General features: G+C 33.5%; 1 protein-coding gene across 1 annotated transcript in view; it reads left to right on the top strand.

Moving 5' to 3' along the window:
* The window catches only part of GPHN (gephyrin), a 709,158-nt gene that overhangs the window by 579,733 nt on the left and 113,065 nt on the right, over positions 1–16,360 (top strand). The window contains 4 exon segments of the mRNA XM_079127200.1: positions 6,253–6,308; positions 10,837–10,956; positions 12,465–12,523; positions 13,485–13,638. Coding sequence (XP_078983326.1) covers positions 6,253–6,308; positions 10,837–10,956; positions 12,465–12,523; positions 13,485–13,638 — 389 coding nt within the window.

The following is a 16,360-nucleotide window of genomic DNA, read 5'->3' as shown; positions in this document are numbered from 1 at the left end:
AAAAAAAAAATCCTTGAGGCAATTGTTGTGGCTCTCTACCACTTTCTACTTTGTGTCCCTCCTTCTTTCCACCTGTCTTCCTTTACTCAGTTCCTTTCTCCCCACTCCCTTTATTCTCCCTTTTTTTCTTCCCCTCTGCCTTTGCCTTAGGCCTTCCAGTAATAACCAGTGGCACTCGTGAGCATTGCTAACCCTCTAGGTGTAAGAGGTTGCTAACTTGCTCTGGAGCAGTAAGCATTAGCCAGTATCCTTCAGAAACATGTGGGATAAAACTCCAAACCAGTTGGAGGATCACTTGCTTTAAGGTATGTGGGTTGAACAGTCAAGATAGTAATGAAGTGACTATGAAAATAAGAAATAAGTAGAAAAAGTTTTTTTAAACGTAAGAAAGGACAGAATGGCAAGAATGCAGGAATCAAGTGATAATGACATAAGAAACAGGAAGACCTAATAAACCTAAAACCATATTCAAGAGGGAGAGAATTTGAAAGACAAAAATAGAAAAAGAAAATGAAAGTGGCATATTAAGAATTAGAATCAATATATTTTTATTCTTCATGGTTTTGAAATTTTGTTTCTTCCTTAATGCTGATCACACTGATCATCCTCTCGATGTGTTCACACCTTCTAGTATAGGTGTGGGTGCCTATTGTCTCACAGCTTCTTCCTAGATGTTAATACAGGCAAAAATACCTCAAAATCCCAAGTTTAACTTCCTCAAAAAGTTTAAGTTGAAAGATTTATTCCTTCAGAACTTGTGTTGGCATCATTTAGAGAAAGGGACTCTTTTAAACAACCGAGGAATTACTATGAAAACCATGTATAACATACAATCCTGAAAGGATATATTAGGAGAAATCCTTGCCATCTGAGTAAAATTTTTGGTTTTTTTTCTTTTTTACATTCTGATTTAAAATTCTTCAATCAGAAAATCAAAAAGAACATTATGAAACTACCCATTATCTTACTGCCTGGCCATTATTAACACTTAATGTGCTTAACCCATATCTATATGCTAGAGTATACTGAAATTCAGTATGGACAGTTCACAACCATTCTGATTTAGAATCAATTCTTATTCTTGCAGTGATATTCATGTTTCATGGTTTCTATTCTATTTGAATCTTCTTCAGACACATCTAGCTTTTTAACTCATTTGGTAGCCTGTTACTACCTTCCACTGTAGGATACTTGGATGAAAAAGAATATTTTTCACGTGAACAGATAAATAATTTAGAATAATTAATTTTAGTTATTTCCAGATAGGTTAAAATACTATATTTAAGGAAATAAATATTTCCTTTCCCAATAGTAACAATAAACAGGAATTTTCCCCTGGAAAATAATACCAAATATCTTCTGTTTTATCCTATTCTCAGCTCCCACTTGTCCATAAGAAAAGGCAGCACTTTTGAAACTCCAAACAATTTGCCTGATTTAATCCCTCATATAATTGCTGTTTTAATCCTTTCACCCAACCTGTTACCTTCTCTTATCACTTTCCCTGCCCCAACCCTTCCTGTAATCTTGATTTTAGTTTATACTCAAATGCTGTTAAGGTATTTTCTAGGATCTCTGAAAGTTAAGCTATTTACATAGACCTCAGTTTATTCAGTTCTAACATAGAAATGATGAAATTCTTTATTATTGAAATTAAATCAATAACTACACAGTATTTCAAGAGGCTCAAGGAGAGATTACATATGGCTAGAAAAAAATAAATGAAGGATAAATCTATAGCAAATGATTTGAAGATGATCATTTTCTATACAGTGCCACAATGAATAGTTACCTCCTGTATCAGTTTTATGTCAAGTGACATAAATTCTTCAAATAAATATGTGAACAAAAATTGTAGAACATGTTGGCTCATGCCTGTAAGCCCAGCAGCTCTGGAAACTGGGGCTCTCGAGTTCAAAGCCAGCCTCAGCAACTTAGTGAGACCTTGTCTCTATATAAAATATATAAACGTCTAGGATGTGGCTTAGTAGTTAAGCCCCCTTGGGTTCATCCAAGGTACAAAAAAATGTAAGTCTTTTCTGGACATTAAAAAACAGGAGGAAGAAAGGGGAACAACTTCAAGATCTATCATTAAGCTTTATAAATTATTTATGTAATGCATGTACTATTAGAGTTTGGTTTATGTTGCTTTTATTACTTCCTTCAAATTAAATTCTAAAGTTAAAAAGCAGAAAAGAAAACTCATTAGCAGAGATGTCAGAAATCCTTGGAATTCATCTATCTTTTCTGATAGCAGACTGTGGTTAGTTTATTTTTTCCAAGCTTTAGGTTCACATGTCACCACACCTCCACTTTTGTTCCTTCCCAAGTAAGCTTATAGGATTTGTCTTGGAAAATAGAAACTTTTTTTTTTTAAAAAAAGTCTTTTAAAGATATTTCTAAATCAGTTATCATCAACCTAGATAGGTTGATCATGTTTTTCTGTGTCTATAAGAAAATACTGACCCTATTGTTCATGTAAAATCAGGTCTTCTGTGGTTCACTAATTTTTATTAAGTTTTCTTTTAGTCTGACCTTCAATTGATCATGTAGTTCTCTGCTCCTCAAAAAGGGTAGTCTAAGGACCACCATCAGCTTCTTAATACCAGGCCTATTGATTCAGAATCTGTATTTTAACAAGATCCCCAGATAATTTGGATGCACATTAAAGTTTAGGAAACATGGTTCAAAGGGGGAAAAATGATAAAAATGACTCCTGTTGGGAACAAGAACTTTCTATATTCTTGGTTGATTGAACCTTCCTTAACCAGCAATATAGACACATTTACCAGTGGAAAATAAAATATTATTGTTCATTAATGCTTGCATCTTTCTAAAAAGTTTTTGTTTTTGTTTTTGGCTTTTTTGGTGGGTTTTTTGTTTGTTTGTTTGTTTGTTTTTGATTCTAGTGATTTAAGCCAGGGGGCACTTTACCACTGAACTATATCCCCAGTCCTTTTTATTTTTTAATTTGTGACAGGGTCTCTGTATAAGTTTTTTAGGGCCTCACTAAGACTGGCCTCAAACTTAGAATCCTCCTGCTTCAGCCTCTCAAGTCACTGGGATTACATACATATACCATCACTCCAAGCCTCTAAAAAGGTTCTTAGAAACTATGTTTATTCGTTTATTGAAATTTACACTGTGACTGAACATTTATTTAACATCTCTTGTATGGGAAAGTGTAGGAATTCCCCTGAGACAAGTAAGCAAATAATTACAATACATTTTGAAGCCACGCTTAGAATTATTTTTGGCTACACTTAGGAAGTAGGTGACTTGAAGGGAGGTTAATCAGATAAGACTACATAAAGAAGGTATCACTTGAGCTGAGTCTTAAAAGCTAAGAAGACTTTAATCAAGAAACACTGACAAGGAAAGGATACTGCAAGTAATAGAAATGGCCTGCCATGGAGCTGAAATATGAGTCATCTTGGTATTCAGGGAACTACAGTACCAGAAGGTAAAAATTGCTAGAATATACAGTATAAATAACACATGAACCCTAGGTCTCTGAACATAATGTTCTCTGTACAAAATCCTGGAGCATCTCCCTCTCCCCACAACAAATACTCACACATTACCTGCTTAGTTCTTATTCATCCTTCATATTCACATCACAGATCCTTTTGTCAGGATGGCTTTCCCTGACCATTCAGGGTAGCTCAGGTACTTTTATTGTATACTCTCATAAAACCATTTTCCTTTCCTTTGGAGTGTTTTTCCAAATTTGTATTTATATATTCATGAATGTGATTATTTGGTTCATACCTATCTCTCCCACAATATCAGTGACTTTAGTTAAGAGTTTTGTTACATTAGAAGCCAATAGTATACACCTACGCAAACACACACACACATACATACACACAACATATACAATTCATACACACATACATATAAGCAAAAACAAGTTTCATGAAACATTAACCATTCTTACATGATGAAGAGATCTCTCTCTCTTTTTTTTTTTTTTTTTTTTAAGTGTCTTGCTTTGTTGCCCAGGCTGGTGTCAAACTCCTAGGCTCAAGTGATCTTCCTGCTTCAGCCTCCAGAGTAGCTGCGACTACAGGCACATGCCAACATGCCCAGCCTATAAGATGTGTTTTCTATGCTTTTTCATTGGAAAAATGTTTACAAGTTGATTTTATTGCCCACCTCCTCTGTGACCCAGAAATTGAAAAACCTTGAAACAGACTGGAACTACATTAAAATGGAAATATAATGTCTGATTTTACTCTACATTATTCCCAGACCCTAGTATGACACAGCACAGAAGACACTCAATAGAAAGTCACTAAATAAATAAGAGGATTGAATAAGCTTTAAAAAGTATTACTTTTATAGTGTGATTATCCTCATTTTTATCAACAATAAAACTGAAGGTTAAAGATGTTTAGTAATTTTGCTGAAAATCCTAAAGCCAATGGTGGAATCGTGATTCAGATTCAGTTTTGTTTTAATCTAAAAACATACTAATTTCCTCTTGTACAAGAATAAAAAGAGAAAATGTCTAGACTATGGGAGGTGGCAAGCTGATAATTATTTCTCTATTAGAGAAATAAATAAAAATAAGTTTTTTCACACGAGATGCAGTTAGTGTGGAATTCTGAAAGATAAATGATGTGTTAATTGTTTTCAATAAGAAAATCATCATTTGTTTTAAAATACTGCAAAAATAAGTGGGAAATAGATTAAACAACATTGGTAAAATGTTGATAATTGTTGAAGCATTGACTTCTTATCACTGTTTTAAATAATTCATTTTAAAAAGTTATTTTCTTAAAAAAGAAACCATGAAAATGATACAATAATAGTATCACGGGAAAACTCTTCTAGTTTTTACAAATGAACACCAAAAATGCAAAAGAATTTCAAGAAAATACAAGAAATCCAAGAATTTATTAACTGAGATAATATCTATAGAGTACAACATCTAGCAATAGAAGGAACCCAATGTTAATTTTTATCCCTCTCCACATTAAGTTAACCAAAGCTATCTTTGCAAAACACTCATTATAAATAGTGTTGTATTTAAAACTTTAGAAAAAAATCCTCTTTATAGTTTTATGAAGAAACAATTTCATGTTTTTAAGACAGAAATTGCTTTTATTATTAATCAGTGTTATTGCAAATATAATTAAAATATTCATACATAAGGTGGATTGTCCATATATGTACCCCAAACCCGTGGTACAAACAGATGACATAAAGGTAAGGTCATGATCATAAAACTCATTAGATAGGCACTTGCTTTCCAGTAGTGTTAGTCTGAAGGCCAAATAATATGTCAGTAAAACCCTTCTGAGTCTCCAGGAATATTTTTTTTCATTCAACCACTACCATCCTGCATGTACCAAGGAAAAAAGATTGGGTGAGAAGTTGTTTCCACCCTAATTCTGGAAATGTCTTTTCCAATTTGAAAATAAATAGCCAGGGCTGGGAGTATAGCTCAGTGGTAGAATGCTTGCCTAGCATTGGCAAAGCTCAGGGTTCACTCCCCAGTACCACAATAAATAAATAAATGTGCAATAGAAAATGTGATGCAGTACAGCATAATTTTGGATGCATTATTTTAAAAAATACTGTGCTGGGAATTACGAACTGGATTTTAGTATTACTTCTACTACTGACCAGAATTTATTTTAGGTACTTAATCTTTTCTATCTGAATTCCTTCATTTTTTAAGTCATTTCCTTCAGCTGTAAAATGAAGAAAGACTATATATTCATTCTACTTCATTTGGTTATTATGAAAACCAGAATGACAGATAAATAAGAAATTATTAAGGAGTTAAAAATTTTATAGAAAGATGGAAAAGTATGGATATGTTAAGTGATATATTCACATGGATACCCATGAGTATGCACACACCCATCACAAATACATACACATGGATGAGGTGTATTCAAGACTGCCCCTCAAGCATTTTCCAGTCCTGTGATTGAGGGATTTCTTTATTTAGAAGAATAAGCTAAAAGAAACTCCTACTGTAAAACCACAAGTGTGGAATTGGAGTGACAGGAAGACCGTCTCCCATGACACCAATAAAGGACAAGAGTTGAAGATATAAAAAAATCAAACTAATAAGAACAACGCCATTATCTAGTCTAGGAAATCAGAAAAATATCCCACTTTACTGAAACTTTTATCCCATAATCTGAGTGAAATTTTAGAATCTCAGATCTAGGTTCTTGTTCCTTGCTATAGGTCCATACTAATGTTTATTTTTGCCTCTTTTTCATCTCACAGCTGCTGATGGCCCAGGAGATCGGTTCATTATTGGGGAATCCCAAGCTGGTGAACAGGTGAGATTTATAGACCTGAAAGGCACTAGCAATTTCAGCCTCATGGGTTTGAGGGCTCAAATTCTAAATTCCTATCAGCATTGTGAAAATCTTAGAGAAATATCACTCAGAAGACTATCAGAGTTGAAGGATTGGTAACCAGGAAAACCAAAAGAATTATTTCTTAAAGAATCTATACATATTAATATATGGCATAATGCTAGTATATCCCCCAGAGAGTGCTCCTCAAGCACTTTCCAGCCCTGTGATTGAGTGATTCTTTCTTCCTGTAAAAATATTGATTTTTCTGGTTAGAACTACATGGATTTCCTCAATGCTTGAATGCTGTAATAAAGAAACTAGGGTCATTATTATTAGCATCATCCTTCTACGTATTTTATTAATCCCTTTTATGATTAGTACATGTGAAAGTGCACATTAAGCCAAGGAAGAAAAGTCATGGCAATAGTTTTTGTCAAACTGCTACCTTTATATATATTTTTTTTCTTTTTTGCCATTTTTATTTTTATGTAGTGCTTATGAGTGCTTCATATTAGCAGTTGAGTATCCTAGCCTAGGAGAAGGAAGCTAAGCCGGGTACTATAGTTATTTTTGTCCAAGTCACACAGCTGACTGTAGTCCCTAAGACCATTTTGCAAACAAAAGAACAACTAGGCTTGATTCTTTTTTATAAATAACTTACCTTATGACTCGTAATTTATTTCACTTCTTAGTACCTATTTCCATCAGCAGTGGACATCTAAAGAAACCATTTTTGTAGTAAAGCCACAAAACAAGAATTATTCAAAGAATATTTATCTGATCATTAGCTAAGTCCATCCATCATTTATCAAGAACATCTATGTGTGTACCTGGTACTAGGTTCTGGAGATAAGAATTACATTAATACATAATCACTACTCTTATGAAGTTTACTAAAGAAGACAACAAAAACAACTAAATGTAAGAGAATATATTAAATGTTAAGGTAATGGTATCATCCAAGTGCAATAGACCACAAAAGAGAAGTTGAGCACTTCAGCCTAGGAGGGGTAGGGAGATGGAATTGGAACCGGACCTTAAAAAAAGCAGAAATGGGAAAGGGGAATTCTAGATAGAGAGAACAGCATGAGTCAAAGACTCAGAAGTGAATTTAAAAAAAACTACATTGACTGCTTATGAAACTGCAAATTATTTATGATAGCCATAACAGCAGATTAAGGGCCTTCTGGACCTCTTAAACCTTATTAACTAGTAGTTAAGACCTCCAATTATGCTAGAGAACTAGGAGCACAAGAATTGTAAAACTTAAGTTGCTGACTTCTTATAAGTTCTTATAAAACTTTTATGAGAAAAAAATCAAAACTCTACTAGAAAAGTGTGCTTTTCTTTAAATTACCTGTAATGCCCTTTATCTATAATTGATATGTCACACATACTTTATAGCAAACTCGGAGAACTTACAGGAGCCAAGCTGCTCACTTACTGAAAGTATTTAAACTTGACCATTGGGATGCCATTATATACAATGAGGCAGTGATTTTATAAAATGATTTCTTGGTGTACTAAAATACTTGACCTTAAATGACTTATCATTTGAGCCCATTGGTTAGCACAATTATGTGATTATAAAGTGCTATCATTGAACAAAGCTCAAAAAATCAAATTTAGTACTTTCATTAAAGAAAAGTCATATTTGAACCATTTTACTCTATATAAAGCATATAAAAATAAAATAAAGAGAGAATAACTGCTAACCTTAATAATTTAGGGAAATATTTCACATATTGCTGGAATGTACCATTTCAGCTAACTTGATTCAGTTGCTATTTATATTGTCTACTCTAAGTGGATGTATAAATATTTTTTATTTATCCAATATCTAACATGGGGTTAATATATGTCAGGTGTTAGGAGTCCTTTAACTACTATTTAGAATTACCCATCTTAGAGAAAAGCCAATGTTTTATATAATCACACAAAAAAAATCATAAGAGTTGGTTTAAATGTACAATCAGAAAAATGAGAAATTATACTCTATGTATGATTTATCAAATTGCATAAATGAAGTCTACTGTCATGTACAACTACTTAGAACAAACTTTTTAAAAAAACGAGTTGGTGTAAACCAAGAAAAGAGAAAGAGGCCCACACAATAAAACTTAAAGTAAATTTACAAAATAAAGCACATTGAACCTGACTTCATTGAGATAGGGCTATAGGTTAAAACAGTTCAGGTTCAGCAGCAACTACTCTGAAACTCACTTTAGGATTCACTTTCCACCAAGAGTCTCTTTAGGCCATTAAATGCCATTTTTTCCAAAGTCTCAGAAGATAATTTTGGCAGTAACTCCTCCTCTAAAACAACACATATATTATATCAAAACTTAAAATGCTTTTTCATCAAAAAAATCACTATACCACAAATAATTATATATAGTAGATTAAGAAATGTCCCAAACAATATGTGGTATCTGGAATTGAAAACCATAATTTTTAAAAAATGATGGGCCCTCAACTTTTCATTTTAAATTCTATGCATTATTTGTGGGTTCAAAATTACATTAAAATGTAACAAATCTGAATAAGCCTAGAATGTCTTTTTTCAAGTAAAGAATAAGAGGATATAAGTTACATAGCTTAATGCCAGATCTGATCCCAAGCATCTTTTTCTCCAAGACTGTGAGAGAAAAACAAGGAGAGTTGTAAGCCAAGAGCAAGGCACATACTTCATGCAGTTGTGATAATAAGATATGATAATGAACATTCATTCATTCTGGAAATACTTGACTGCCTTCTGTGTGCCAGACACTTTCTAAGTCTTGGGATGATAGAGCAACATGTCTGAAAAAGGGGCGGTTAAAGAAGATTAATGCAAGAACTATTTCCAAACTATAGATAAGGATAAGGGAACCCAACAAAGAGAAGTAAGCATCTTGGCATTAGTAACAATGAGATTCTTCTACCACCTCAAGATCTGAATAAGCAAAGTGAAATAGTGGTACCTGAACTTCCAGAGATTCATAGCTATGGGACAAAACTGCCCAGAAGGGGCTGTGGCTCTCACTTAGTAGAGGTGCCTTAACCATTACCAAACTATAACCCAGCAGGAAAAGTGAAAAAGGAAATGAAAACCCTGCTTTTCTCTTCCTCCTACCCTCTTGTCTCTTGTTGGCCATTCCCACTGGCTGAATCTAAACAGATGCCAAAGTGATGGGAACCTGGTTAAAATAACCCATCAAGTTCAGCCTTTTGGACCACAGCAGAGGTTAGAAGATGATGTGATCTGGAGAGGCAAGCAAAGTGAAAGAAATCTCTGCTTTTATAGAGCTCATATTATGCAATATATAGTACATTTAATACTATACCTAGCATAAACTGTGAGTTCAACAAATACTAGTAATTGGTGGCATAGTTTGTAGCAATAATATAGAGGGATTTAAGTCTTTTCTAACAAACAAATGTCTGATTTTACTTTGATTGTACTTTTAGTGGTGTGGCATTTTTCATTAATCATTCCCTAAGGGGTGTGTGTGTCTGTGTGTGTGTGTGTGTGTGTGTGTGAGAGAGAGATATCTGTGTGTGTGTGAAAAAAACATTACATTAAATGTACCATTTAACCATTTTTAAGCATATAGTTCAATAGTGATAAGTATATTCATGTTATAGTGACCTAACATTTTAAATACTTATAAAATAGATGTCTTTAAAAAGATATCTTTTAAATTAATATTGTCTCAGAATTTTCTTTCAGGGGAAATTTGAAGCATTCATTTTTCTAAATCTGACCTAAATCATAGCCCCTGACAAGTGATTTTCCTAAGGTCTGATCAAACCTATCAGATAAATCATACAGAAATATGTTTTTCTTCATGCTGAGAGAAGTTAGCAGGGCAGGTCCTAACTCTTATACCATCCAAATGAGAACTCAGAGAAAATCTTTTTTTTCAATTTCAAAAATAATATCTAACAGATCATTGCAAACACTGGGTCATTCTTTAAATAATATAATTATGTTTGTTAGATGTTTAGTATCAATTGATAAGTGAACTGATATATTTAGAAAGTTTTCTAGATCAATAATTAAAATTATTTTCTGACTTACATTTATTTGGCCAGAAAGTTTAGATAATAAGGTGCTGCACTTGTCAAACATCAGAACTTTATGACATTACTAAGGTGCTAGGATTTCAGAATTGTTCATATCATATGGCCTAGCTTTTTTTTTTTTTCTTACAGACTCTCAAATCACTTTACATTAAGAAAGTTCCCATTATTCAATGAGAAACAATAATGGAAAATATGACAATTCTTAAAGAAAAGAACAGGACACTAACAAAGATATCTAATAATTATTACCTTCTAGTATATATAAAGTCAGCTTGGGTGTGAGTGTACCAATTTGTAGGTAAGATTTATTACATTGGCCCAAAATGAATAAGACTACAGGACTTTTTTTCATGGTTTGTATCAAAAATATTACATTCCCTGCAGATTTTCCTTTGCAACAGTAAGATGATCAACAGTCTCTTTCATATTTTACTTCCAGCCAACTCAGACAGTAATGCCAGGACAAGTTATGCGAGTTACAACAGGTGCTCCAATCCCCTGCGGTGCTGATGCAGTAGTGCAAGTTGAAGATACTGAACTTATCAGGGAATCAGATGATGTACGTAATTACCAGGTTACCCTATTACTGTTCCTATGGCAATATTAGAAGTCATACCCATTTTCTGCAATGTCGATGAGGTTAATCTAGTTGTTGGGGTTATGTAATGTGTGGGTCGCCAGTAAATAAGAAATTGCTCTAGGGTTCAAAAATCAATCCTTTATCATAGGAGGGATCTTTTATGCCATTGATCTTGCAGAATTTGAACCATGAGTAACCCAAGAAGTTTCACATGCAAACAAAAGAAACTGCCTCATAATAAAATAGTGATATTAATAGTTGATACAACTTGTAGCTGAGAAATTTGTCATTGAGACTAGGTTTTGTTAAAATGTGAAGGCATTCATGAAATTGGAATTTAGTAGGGAAGAATTTAACAAGGAATCCTTTGGCAAGTTCTTGAATATTACACTAAGCCAAACATTTCAACCAAATGACCCTTTCTCCTTTGGTTTTCTACAATTCAGGAAAAAAGCTGTGCTATCAGAGGACAGCCTGGAAATATTGAATATATATTAGTTCCCCCTTCATTTTCTCAAGTCAAGAATGCTGGCATATTCTGTGGTCTAAGAAGGCCTTTCTCTCACTGAAACTAGTGGCAATTATGGAAATCAAATTATCAGCCACTAATATGAGTAGGGAAGATTCAACTGAGGTTTTAATTACTGGCAATCTTACTTGTTTTATGAAGAAGTTTAAGGTATCTTATATTTTTAATCAGAGGTTAAAAATAGATATATATTCTCCTAGATTGGTGAGATAGTAAAATTCAGTCATGCTGAGAGCCACTTTTCTGGAGATTTTCTTTTTAATCACCTTCTACAGGCAAGACATAAAATTCAACTCTTGGCATACAGATCACAGTGCCTGCTGTTAAAGGGATTTATTTGCATCAGGAAAACCAGCAGAGCATTGAAACCCAGGACACATGCATCCTTAGACTGCCAGATGACAAGACACATTTCCAATATCACAATATTATTCATAGCCCATAAATGTAAAATCGATGATCAGTATTAGTTTATAGAAATCTACTCTTAGGCAAACTATAAGTCCTTCACTGAAATTTCAGCAGGTGTTTGGGAACCTCAACATGGTATTGAATTGATGATTCATGGGAACTGGGGAGAGAGAGATTACCCTTAACGCACCTTCATTTTACCTATTAGAGTAGGCATGTATCATATATATGCATATATATACAAATATTACATATCCATTCCTTGAGAATGCTACTCACAAGTAAGATTCAGTATTTGAATTGATATATATTTTAGAAGCATGAAAATAATAGAAAATGTTTACTTACTTATTGACACCAAACTCCTAAATTTTGGGGGACCTATATTAGAAATTCATAATATTTTCAAAGAGTTAGCAGATGGTTTCATTTCTCTCTATTTATATATATTCTGGATCTATCTGATGCAAAAGTCTGAGAAGTTTAATTCTACTGAAATTATGTTAGATTGTTCTATTTAAATTTATAAGAACTGCTTTTATTATAGGGCACTGAAGAACTTGAAGTGCGAATTCTGGTGCAGGCTCGACCAGGCCAAGATATCAGGTAAGTTCATCACATATAGGATATATAGCCAGCTTTCATTTCTACATGATCATAAACTCAGGAGAGCATAGCTATTACAAATCTGTAGCTATACCAATTAGCCATTTGCTTTCAAGGTTTAACAAGAAACAAAATGAATTATCTAAATTCTGTATCTATATCTGCCCTGCCTACTTTTTAATGAAGATGATAAATGTGAATGAAATAGTCAAAACCAACGTGAGAAGGTAAAGTCATAAGCATACATAATCCACAGTTAATTCTACCCCTAGATAATATAGAATTACTCAATCCCACCCCTGGGTTATCTACAAATTTGTAGTAACACAGATAATCCCAGAACTGGGCATTCATATAATTATCTGATAGCACATCCTCCACTATCTACCCTTAAAAGCGAAATAATGAAGCCAGGCACAGTAATCCCAGCAGTCTGGGAGATTGCGGCAGGAAGATCATAAATTCAAGGCCAGCCTCAGCAACTCAGCAAGACTCTCAGCAACTTAACTGAGACCTCTGTTTCCTCAGATCAAAACCAAACCTAAGTGGCCTAAATGGAAATTACTTCTATAACTATAATCTCATTGCATAGTCTCATCACAAATGTTAAACAGTTATAAATCTCCATTAATACCACTAGATATTTTCATATAAATTTTTGCCTTATATCAGAGAAAGTTTGCAATTGATGTTTTTAACTATAGTGTATTAAAAAGTAATTTGTAAAATAATTTTCAACTATAAAGTAACATTCCTGTTTAGCATAAATAGATACAAATCTTATTTCTGTCTTCTGTTGCGAGTCTAACTTTTAAAATTAAAAAAGCATATAGTTTTTAGAATCTCTTCATTGTTTTTCTTCTGCTTCATTTCTGGACATTTTGTCCCCTTAAGTGTCTTTCTTCTTTGAGAAAATGTTATTCTTAGGCATACTGCTTATGGTTCTGCTTTGATTTTTCAGACCCATCGGCCATGACATTAAAAGAGGGGAATGCGTTTTGGCCAAAGGAACCCACATGGGCCCTTCAGAGATTGGTCTTCTGGCAACTGTAGGTGTCACGGAGGTTGAAGTTAATAAATTTCCAGTGGTTGCAGTCATGTCAACAGGGAATGAGGTAAAAAAATAAAGATAAAAAATAAATATATATATATGCACACTTTCAAGGGTATTTCTGACACCTGTTTTGTGTTATAAATAGAACACTGTAGATTATGTATCTTACCAGTGAAGTAACATTCCAGTAACAGGGAAATAATAAGTAGGCCTTAAGATAATTTTGGGTAAAGATAAAAAGGAAGTACTAGTAATTACAGGTTAAGAAATATTTCCTTCTATTTATTAAAATGAAATATTGCCACCAATATGGCCTTTCTACATACTCAGTACACATAAACAAAGAATATTAGCTGTAAGCTATAGATATCAAGCTGTGCATATTCAGTACTTGGTCTGTTAGGACAATGACTTGTGTCTATCCTTTTGCTGAAATGATGGGCAACAGCTGTGTGGGAAATAAATCAATGAATCCAAATGCTATAGCTAACCTGTTTTCTTATTAAAAGTTCCTTGTAATCTTTGATCTCCAAGAGGGGTTTGATTATTCTTTGTTTGTTTTTCTCTACTGATAGCATCTCTAGTGGGATGCTATCCAAAATTTTATTTTGGGTCTAATTTAGAAAAGGGAATTTAGTTTATCTTTTTCTGAGACCACCTGCAAAACTTCTTAGTCACTGTTTTGCCCATGTTGTATAAAACTCCAGTTAGGGACCCTAGTGTCATACTAGGAATACTGAAAAGTGAATCTGCTGAAAATTTAAAGCCTATAGAATCAGAAACTACTGAGACTTAAAAAAAATAATTCTGTTTGAACATACTATTAAACAAAAGATTAACAGGACTTCTTTTTTTTTTTAAAATATCTAATTCTGAAAGTAACCCTTCATTAGAATTATTTTTAAATTCTTGAAGTCTTGGAAATGAAAATTTTCCAGGTCTCTCTATGACCCTTATAGTTCTTTTGGTTAGGGCAAAAGAAAGAATAGAATCTTTGGTTTTGCTAATTTAGAGCTAAATCAACATTACAGATTTGATTATTCTCCAGTATCAGTGCACTAGTCATTCTCTAAAACTATTGGTTGATCCAGAATAAACATTGTTTTCATTTTAATCTATATAGTGATGATTTCGATATCTCTAAGACTAATTGGCACTATTATTTAACATCAGAAAGAAATTTGCTTCTACATTCTGTAATCTCTGGTTCCTTATTGCTTGACATTTCTCCCCCAATCTCATTCAAAATTAGCTGTCATTGATTCTCTATGACCATATAGTTTAGTTTAGTTCAACAGATGCTTCCTGGGTACTTTTATAATGGGCACTACACTGGAAATTGGTGATTAGAGATATAAATGAAGCATAGTGTCTCTTCTGAATGTTTGAGACCCTCAGATACCCAGAAAACAATAACAGGAAAAATTGATTTATTTGCACAGAGACTATAAGCTCCCTTAGTATTGGTCCTGATTTCCCTTGATAAATATGGTCTACTTCTCAAATCCAGTGTGATACATTGTAAGCAGGACAATTGCTTAAGGCAACCCAAAGAATATCATATAAGATATCTAAGTAACCAGTTATTATAGCACACATCTGTAATTTCAGTTCTTTAGGAGGTTAAGGCAGGAGGATCACAAGTTCAAGGCCAGTCTGTACAACTTAGTGAGATGCTGGCTCAAGATTTAAAAAGAAAAAAAAAAAAAAAAAAAAAGGACTAGGGATGTATCTCAAAGGTGGAAACAAGTCTTGGTTTCAAAAACAAGTCTGTGCATAATATTTGAAACCTGCCCAATATTTTGTAACTGTATAATCTTGTTAGGGATGACCAAGAATTTTATACCCAGCAAAACTTACTTTCAGATTTGACGATGAGATAAGATCCTTCCATGATAAATAAAAGCTAAAGGAATTTACAAAAAGAAAGCTGGCATTACAGAACATTCTCAGCAAAATATTCCATGAGGAAGAGATGAAAAACAACGATGCAAATCAGCAAAGGGAGGAACTAGCCTAAAGGAATAGCCAAATAAAGGAGAAACCAAATCATGTCAAAAAACAAAAATGAGTCCAATGACTGGGAATACAAATCATATCACAATAATAACCCTGAATGTTAATGGCCCCAACTCATCAATCAAAAGACATAGACTGGCAGATTGGATTAAAAAGAAAAATCCAACAATATGCTGCCTGCAAGAGACACATCTCATAGAAAGAGATACCCACAGACTAAAGGTGAAAGGATGGGAAAAAACATACCATGCACACGGACACAGCAAAAAAGCTGGAGTATCCATCCTCATTTCAGATAATGTGGACTTCAAGCCAAAACTAGTCAGAAGGAACATTAAAGAAGGACATTACATACTGCTTAAGGGAAGCATAAATCAGCAAGACATAACAATCATAAATATCTATGCCCCGAACATTGGCTCATCCATGTACATCAAACAAATCCTTCTCAGTTCCAGAAATCAAATAGACCACAATACAATAATACTAGGTGATTTTAACACACCTCTCTCACCGCTGGATAGGTCGTCCAAACAAAAATTGAATAAGAAACCATAGATCTCAATAACACAATCAACAATTTAGACTTAACTGACTTATATAGAATATACCATCCAACAAAGAACGAATACACTTTCTTCTCAGCACATGGATCCTTCTCTAAAATAGACCATGTATTATGCCACAAAGCTACTTGTTAGCAAATACAAGAAGATAGAGATACTACCTTGTACTCTATCAGATCATAATGGACTGAAATTAGA

Source organism: Sciurus vulgaris (genome assembly GCF_902686455.1).
Source record: "Sciurus vulgaris genome assembly, chromosome: 2".
NCBI lineage: Eukaryota > Metazoa > Chordata > Mammalia > Rodentia > Sciuridae > Sciurus > Sciurus vulgaris.
The sequence above is the reverse complement of the archived record's forward strand: the minus strand, read 5'-3'. Positions and strand labels throughout refer to the sequence as shown.